This window comes from Vombatus ursinus, unplaced genomic scaffold, assembly GCF_900497805.2.
Source record: "Vombatus ursinus unplaced genomic scaffold, bare-nosed wombat genome assembly UNPS02014780.1, whole genome shotgun sequence".
Classification (NCBI taxonomy): domain Eukaryota; kingdom Metazoa; phylum Chordata; class Mammalia; order Diprotodontia; family Vombatidae; genus Vombatus; species Vombatus ursinus.
Window position 1 is genome coordinate 2,378,892 of NW_020954558.1, and position 8,541 is coordinate 2,387,432.

At 43.6% G+C, this 8,541-nt stretch overlaps 1 protein-coding gene across 1 annotated transcript; it reads left to right on the plus strand.

Moving 5' to 3' along the window:
- The first annotated feature begins 4,666 nt into the window (after positions 1 to 4,666).
- LOC114046018 (folate receptor alpha-like) lies at positions 4,667 to 7,799 on the plus strand. Its single transcript, XM_027866237.1, has 4 exons — positions 4,667 to 4,813; positions 6,272 to 6,460; positions 6,612 to 6,747; positions 7,425 to 7,799. Exons 1-4 carry the CDS (start codon positions 4,667 to 4,669, stop codon positions 7,703 to 7,705), a joined length of 753 nt encoding a protein of 250 aa, XP_027722038.1. The 3' UTR covers positions 7,706 to 7,799.
- Positions 7,800 to 8,541: the final 742 nt, after the last annotated feature.

Here is an 8,541-nt window from a genome sequence, read left to right on the forward strand (position 1 = left end):
CATTTATGATTTTGGTTTTCTCCTCTTTAAAAAATCAGATAAGCTAATGGTTTACTTAGTTTTTTAAGTTACTATTTTTATTTATCAGTTCAATGGGTCTTTTGCTTTCACTTTAATTAATCTCTTCTTTGATTTTCAGAATTTTTACTTTGGAATTTTAAACGTGGGGTTTTTTATTTGTTGCTTTTCTAGTTGTTTGGGTTTTTTTTTAAGTTCCACGCCCAATTCATTGATCTGTTCTTTATCTTTTTCTGATTGATAAAAGTAATATAGATTATATAGATATAAAATTTCCCCTGCAGACTGAGGACGCTTAAAGGCCATCCATAGATAGAGAGGCTGGTTCAGTCTGGTTGACCAAGGCAAATTACTGCTAAACACTGAAGACTGAAGGGTTGGGTGGAGCTATGGGAGAGGAACAATAGACTTCTGGGCAGTAGTGGATTTTGGATCAAAAATGACAGTTGGCCCTTGAGTGCCTCCATTCATTACCTGGGGGTATGATCTGGGTTTGTAGCAAGGTTTCTCTTCCCACCCCTCAAGCCACCAAAGCCCAATTAAATCCCGAGCCAGGGTTGGTATTTAAATTAGTGCTGGCTTTATAAAAGGAAACTTCGGTCCTAAGGGTCCTTGCTATTATTTTAAGCTTCCAGCTTCCTTAGAATCTCTGGGAACCTTGAAGAGACAGGTAAGGTGGCATAGACACTTGTGGCTAAGGATATTGAAGAGGCTTGGGGACAGGTGAAAAACAGGGACAGGCTCTCTCCCCTCTCTATATGTTTCTCTTCTTGAGCAATCTCATTTCCCTCCACTCTCATGATTCTTAAACCTCTCCCTGTATCTGAGGTCCTCCCCTAACCCCTGCAACTCTGGGGACCTTTCATTTCTCTCTTCCTACTTGGCTCTCCTACTTTTCCCTGAAACAGTAGCTTTCTTGTCTCTTCTCTCCCTGTCCACCACCTCAGGCTCTAACTTCCCCTTTCACAGTTTAAATTAGCTCCTGGAATAATTCTGTTTCGCAGACTTTTGAAGGCTGAAGTGATTCCTTGCTCAAAAAGATGAATTTGGTGACTTTCTCCTGTTAATAGGACATTATACGAATTCCTTTGCCTGGAACTCAAGGCTCTCCCATAATCTCGCTCTAGTTAACATTTCCCCAATCATATTTGACTTCTCTCTTCCTCCTGACTTCTTTAACCTGAGGGGACTGTTCCCTAATCTCTCCTCCTATGTCTTCAGGTCTCCCTTTCAGGCTTTGTTGTTGTTATTCAGTTATGTCTGACTCTTTGTGACCCCATTTGGGGTTTTCTTAGTGAAGATACTAGAATGGTTTGCCATTTCCTTCTCCAGCTCATTATACAGATGAAAAACTGAGGTAAACAGAGTTAATTGGCTTGCCTGGGATCACACTATCTGAGGTCAAATTTGACTCTGGAAGGTGAGTCTTCTTGACTTAAAGCCCAACTTATCCACTCTATTTACTCCATCCGCTGTGCCACCTAGCTGCGCTCCCTTTTCATGTTAGCCCTTACCCACCTTTCCCTCACCCTAAAATCCTTATTTTCCTTGTAAGTTTGCTTCAGGTGCCCTTGCCTACTCTTCCCGTACCCTATCACATTTCCCCCCACCCTTCCCAAATGCCCACCTGGTAAAATCTTTACCTTTCTTATGAGTTGGCCAAGGATTGAAAGTGATCAAGTGATCTCTTGATTCCTCATATGTCTATTTTTTTTAAGTTAGGCAGTCGGAGTTAATTAATTTGTCCAGGGTCACACAGCTAGTAAGTGTCAAGTGTGTGTGGCCAGATTAGAACTCAGGTCCTCCTGACTCCAAGTCCAGAGCTCTATCTACTTTGCCACCTAGCTGCTCCTGATTCCTCATATGTCTGAAAGGACTTTGCTTGGGCCTCTTCTTTGCAATTATTTAACTCTCTCTTGTAATAAAATTACTTATACTTTTATCTAGTTCACCATAATTATAAAATATAATTAAATAACATAATAAAATACAAAATAATTATAATAGCCAGCCTTTATGTTTTACTTTAAGGGTCTCATTTGATGCTCACTCACATCAGTCCTGTGGGGTAGGTGCTATTTTTATCCTCATTTTACAGATGAGGGCACTTCTTAAGAAAGGTTTAATGATTTGTTAGTATTAAGTGTGTGAGGCTGGATTTGCAGACAGATCTATCCACTGTAATACTTAGTTACTTCTATGAGACTAAGCTGCCTGAGGGCAGGGATTATAGTTTTTCAGCTTTATATTCCCAACCAGAAGCACAGGGCCCTCCAAACATCATGTATTTAATAAATGATTGTGGAATTAAATTTAATACCTAATCTCATCACCCCATCAGCTTCCCCTCCCTTTGTTGTAGTATGGGATCTTAGGGAGAAGAGAATACGCATTTTATAGCACCTACTACACAAATGTCTCATTTGATCCTTACAATAACCTTGGTAGCTGGTTGTCAGTAGGCACTATTATTTCCTCATTTTACAGTTGAGGAAACAGAGGCAGATAGAGGTTTGTATTATAGGCGTAATAAGCATCTGAGGGTCTTCAAGTCCCAGAGAGCTATCCAGTATACTACTCAGCTATCTCATTGGCTATCAAAGCTTAGGACATAGAATATAGAATATAAGAGCAGGACAGAATCTTGGAGCATAGAGTATGAAATTCCAGAGGTAAAAAAGAGATATTAGAGATCATGTAGTCCCGTGCTTCACCCACCCCTTCTCCCCCCCCACCCCGTTCCATTTTGCAGAGAAGGAAACTGAGGCCCAGAGAGGTTAAAGGACTTAGAAGTAAAAGAACTGATTGGCAATGGCATGATGCTTCTAGCCCAGGTCCTAGAATTTCAAATCCAATGGTCTTTGAAATAAACATCTGCTTAGAGACATTCAGAAGAAAGAGAGCTAAATTAAGAGTCTCCCCCTGCAGCCAGGGACTCAAACTACAGTAATCTGGTATAAGGAGATAAGCCCTGGCCTGCTTGGGTTTGAGAATGCCGTCTCCTTTCCTCCTAGCGGAGGGCTGTACATCCTAATCTCTAGTTGCCTTATTCCCCAAGCTCCCTAACACAGCTTGCTAGAAGTGGGTGCAGTGATCAAGGAGGGTGTCCAGGGAGTGCTTGGGGTGAATGAGGGTGGTGGTGTGAAACTGAGGAAAAAAATCAGGGAAGGGAGGAAATCTCTGTGGGATGACAGGGGGGAGATACTGCTGGAGGAAGGAGCTCCCTTTCTGATCCCCAATTTATTTTTCCCCTGGAGATTACTAGCCATAAGCCTGTCTCACCCTTTTCTGGACCAGGACCCCATGCCAATTTGGAACAGTTTCCCTCAAGGAAATTGAAACCTTTAGAACTGAAAGTGAGGATAAAGAGGAGGAAAAGCTAAAATTCCCAAGGGAAGCAGGCAGTGCCATGCAGAGGGGAAAAAACTGACTCAATTGGTTCAAGTTGTATTCTCATTTTTGACTTGCTGTTGTGACCTTGGGGAAATCCTTTCCCCTTTTTGGATTTCAGTTTCTTTAACTCTAAAATAAATGGGTTGGACAAGATAATCTCTAACGACCTATCTAACTCTGATACTATGTGTTCTTCAAGCCTTTCCTGCTCTCACGTTAAACATTCTGAGGTTCCTCTCAGTTCTGAAATGGAGCGATGGCTACTTATTCAATTCAGGTGGGTCCTAAAGATGGAGTTAGAATCTAGGTTAGAGGATTTCTAGCCCTGGGATTTACCCTCTATCCAAGAGGGCAATTTTATTAGGAGTCTGTGTTGAAATTGGGTCCAAATTTCTGGTCTAAGTAATGGTTGGGGATGAGGATGGGGTGGCATAATCCCTCTTGCTTGGGAGGAAGAGAGAGAAAGATCAAGATTTTCCTCTTCTGAAGGAAGCATCTTTGGACAAGTGAGTTAACATCTCTGAGACTCAGTTTCTACATCTGTAAGACAGAGATAATAAACAATGAATAACAGGATTGTTAGGGTCAAATTAAGTAATTTAAGTAAAGTACTCTGCAAATTTAAAAAAAAAAAAAGATTTTCCTCTTCTTTCCTTCCTCCTCTCCCTAAATCATTTCCCCATGATAAGGTGTCCAGAGGAGCAGAAAGCTTTGGTCAAAGGTCAGAGATCCCACTTTCAGGAAGATTCAAGTATCTGGGCTTCCTGCCCCACCCCCATCCCAGATTCTGCTTTCCCAGTGCTCTATCTCTTCTTCCCTACCCCCTCCCATTACCTTCCTTCTCCCTTGACTAATGCTCTACCCTTCCAATCTCAGTCACTCAAAACTCCTTCCCAAACTAGGAGTTTTTATTCTGGAATCTACGGACTTAAAAAATATGTTGATAACTATTTCAAAATAACAGTTTTCCTTTGTAATCCTGTGTATTTGATTTTATGCATTAAAAGGCATTATTCTGAGGAGTCCATAAGCTTCACTAGATTACCAAAAAGGTCTATGACTCTATGGTTTAAACCTTAGCCTTAGATGTATCCTAGACTCTCCTCTCCCCCATCCCCACTCCCCCTACCTACCATTGTTGGTACCTTTAGCCATGACATCCCCTCCTCCTCCTTCCAGGCCCCCCTCCTCTGCTTCCTAGTTCCATTCTCCCTCAGCCTCTGACTTCCCCTTCCCTTGGACTCCACTAGAGACCATGACTGAACCAGGATGGCGGTTGTTGTTCCTGGGCCTCCTGGCCATGGCCCATGGGCTTCGGAGAGGAAATGATCTGCTCAATGTCTGCATGGATGCTAAACACCACAAGATACAGCCTGGTCCAGAAGATGACCTTCATCGCCAGGTAACAGGCAGGGGGCAAAACTCCTGGATCTAGGGGAACCACAGTATGGACTTCTGAATGGAAGATCTGGCTATGAGGTGTACAAGAGGGGATAGGTAGCACTGCACATCCCTGATTTAGGAATAGGAGTGTTCTTTATAATAGGTCCTACTGTCAATTTGACAGTTTACAAAGTTTCATCACAACAGCAATAACAACCCAAGGAAGGAAGATATTACATTTTGCAAATGAGGAAACTGAGGCTCAAGAGAGATGGCATGATATCTTCAGAGTCAGATGGCTGGTAAATGATCATGCTGGGACTAATGTACATCTCAGGCAAACATTTCAGGCTCATGGAAGTTTCATAGAATTCTAGTGTCAGAACTAGGAGTGACCTTCAAACCATTGCATTCAACAAATATTGTGAAGGGCCATGAGCTTGGCACTGGGAATACTAGGGGAAGATTTGACATAGCCTGTTCAGAGCTTACCATCAAATGGAGAAAAAAGAGATATACAAATGAGTAAGTTACAAAGGGGAGGAAGATAAGGGCAGAGGGAGAAGTTCAGAGAAAGTTCTATGAGAAATTTGATTAGAAAGATAATTTAAATTTCTTTTTACATGACATTTTTTAAAATTAAATTTCATTTTTAAAAAATAAAAGTATGGTTTATCCCCACAATCCCACCATTGGAAAAACAACAAAAAGCCCAAAGCTCTTGTAAGAATTATGGGTAGTCAAGCAAAATATTCCTATATTGGCCTTGTCTAGAAAAATATGTCTTATTCTGCAGCCTGAGTCCATCATCAGTCCACTAGAATTTGTGGTTGCTAGGTTCTAGGTGCCTGGGGCACAAAGAGAAAGCAAGATAATCCCTGCTCTCAAGACTTATGTTGATTGGTTGGTTGGTGGCTGTTCTTAGTGAATGAAGGAGACCAAAAAGACATCACTATGTTGGGGTCAAGGCACAGTGTGTCTAACTGTGGCTGGTCAGACCAATAGGAGCTCAGAAAGCTATACCATAGGTCAGGCACAGATAGTCCATGTATTCTATACAATATACAAGAAGCCTATTTCTAAGAAGTTCTATTTGTAAACAAGATAGCAACAACAACAACTAAAGGAAATTCTGAAGAGGGGAAAGAACACAGGAATTTCAAGGATAGGGTGACTACCCACTGGCTTGAATTTTTCAGGCCAGCTTGGGTCAGAGTAAGTGATATCTGATGGCTCTGGCTCTGGGAGAGGCAATGTGATGTAATGGATAGGGTCCTGGCCTCACAGTCCTAAGGCTTGTGTTCACATTTCGATAGTGACATTAAATGTGCAATGTTGGGCCAGTCATTCACTCCTCTAGGTCCCCATTGCTGTGTGGAAAGCATTTGGTAAACCTTACAGTGATTTAAAAACGGGAGTCTCTGCCCAGCTCCTCAGCCCTCTGTGCCTTCCCTTCCCCCAACTCCTTCCCCTCCAGTGTAGCCCATGGAAGAAAAATGCCTGCTGTACAGCAAACACAAGCATTGCAGCCCATGAAGATGCTTCCTACCTGTACCGCTTTAACTATAACCACTGTGGAACGATGGCCCTGGCTTGCAAACGCCACTTTATCCAGGACACTTGTCTCTATGAGTGCTCCCCCAACCTAGGACCCTGGATCCGGCCGGTAGGTAACTGAGGGGGAAACAAGACCTTTGCCTTTATCTATTAAGTATCCCCTCACCACCAATATTAAGGCGGAAAGCACAGCCTCCACCCTCAGAGAGATGTGCCAGTGTTAAGAGTCTGAAAACTGATGTTCCCTCTCCCCAACCAAGGTGTCCTCAAGTTGGCGTAGGGAACGGATGCTAAATGTTCCCCTCTGCAAGGAGGACTGTAACCAGTGGTGGGAAGACTGCCGAACCTCATATACCTGCAAAGAGAACTGGCAAAAGGGTTGGAATTGGACTTCAGGTGAGGCTCAGGCTCCTCCTGAGAGGCTAGGGGGAGAAAAGGCCAGGGGTAAAGGGGAAGAGAGGAGGGAGCCAAGGGTAGGAGAGTAGAGACTGTACTTTCCTGCCTGTGCAGAGGGGAGCTGTGGGGTGGGCTATGGCTGTGGTATACAATGTCTTTTTGATGGATTGGTTAGTTCTGATTTTTTTTCTAATAATCTATGGCTCTCTGGATGAGGGAGAAATGTTGGAGGAGTTTTGGGAGGAAGGAGATTTGGGGAAATGTGGTTGATGTAAAAAACAAGATGAAGTGGAGGGTTAAAGGTATAGGAACCTGGGGAAAAGCTTGAGACTCAGGTTAGGGGCTGGGATTTGTCATTAAGTATAGGAACTTCAGTTTTGATTAGAGATGTAGGAAAGTGGGGATCTAGGGGAAGGACCAGAAGCTAGAGATGGCTGCAATTGGATTTGCGCATCCGAATTCAGGGGCTGAGGGCATAGGATGTGATAGCTGGGGTGGGAGAAGCTCTGTAGACATTGAAGAGCTAAGGATTTGGGGCTCAGGATGAGGGCTAGGATCCAGAGTTGGTCATGAGGAGAAGGGAGCAGGGGAAGCCTGAGCTGGGGTGGAAAGCTGGTGGGGAGGTGGAATCAGGGTTATGGGGAACCAGGCTGATATTCTTTTTTTCCATTCCATAGGGATTAACAAGTGCCCAATTGAGGCTGCCTGCCACCCTTTCTCATTTTACTTCCCAACACCAGCCTCCTTATGTGAGAACATTTGGGGTCACTCTTATAATGCAAGCTCTTTTGGCAGGGGCAGTGGCAAATGTATCCAGATGTGGTTTGACCCAGCTCGGGGAAACCCCAATGAAGCCGTGGCTAAATACTATGCTTCTGCCTCTGCCCCAGGCATCTTCAGTTGGGGGGCCAGTTTCCCCTTCTTGGCTTTGACACTACTGTTGCTTCTCTGGGGTTAATCCTCATCAGGCATGAAATCTAACCCATTTACATGCAAAACCATAGCCAAGATGTGCTCTGTGTCTGAGATCACAGGACCCCAGCTTCCTGCCTGACACAGCCTGGCTGTCCTGAAACCCTGGCTTCCCAATCTGGATTCTTCCCCCTCAAACCTGATCTGTCCACTTGGAAACCTACAACCCCACCACATTTCTCATTCTCCACCCCACTACTGAGGGGTAGTTCAGGGAGAGAGTGCCTTCCTTTCTCCCATTTTTAAGTAGCTCCAACTCCAGTGTCCTACCTCTTCCTCTGCATAGCAAAATCCACCCCCCACCCCCACCCCTTCTCTTCTTTAGGGGTAATTAGAAATTATTTCTACCCCCTTTAAAGTAAAACCCTCCTTGCTCCTTTCAAGTAAGCATCATTTTATTGATTATATTTGTATCCCTTGTACCTGTTCCATATATAAATAGGTGATTAATAAATACTGATTGATCAAAAAAAATCCCTTCTCTTATCCTTTCCAGTTCTTCCCCATGTAACAGAAATTTTCCTTTAGCACTCTGGTATCAGTCATTTCAGTTGTGTCTAATTCTTCATGACTGTGTTTGGGGATTTCTTGTTGCCATCTCCTTCTCCATCTCATTTTATATTTGAAGAAACTGAGGTAATTGGAGGTAAGTGACTTGAGTAGGCTCACCTGGTGTTTCTAAGCCATCTCCTCCCCCCAAATGAGTAATTAGGCACTGGTGGGAATGGAGGGGGGCTCGAGGGGAAAGGCAGTGATTGAGGCAAGCCAAAGCTAGGGTTTAGTAAGGTGACCTTGAGGTGATCTCAGCCTCTCCTCTGGTTT

Coding starts and splice junctions, on each gene's coding strand:
- LOC114046018 (XM_027866237.1), top strand. CDS start 4,667: ATGACTGAACCAGGATGGCGGTTGTTGTTCCTGGGCCTCCTGGCCATG. Junction 4,814..6,271: donor AAGATGACCTTCATCGCCAG/GTAACAGGCAGG, acceptor CTTCCCCTCCAG/TGTAGCCCATGGAAGAAAAA. Junction 6,461..6,611: donor TAGGACCCTGGATCCGGCCG/GTAGGTAACTGA, acceptor TCCCCAACCAAG/GTGTCCTCAAGTTGGCGTAG.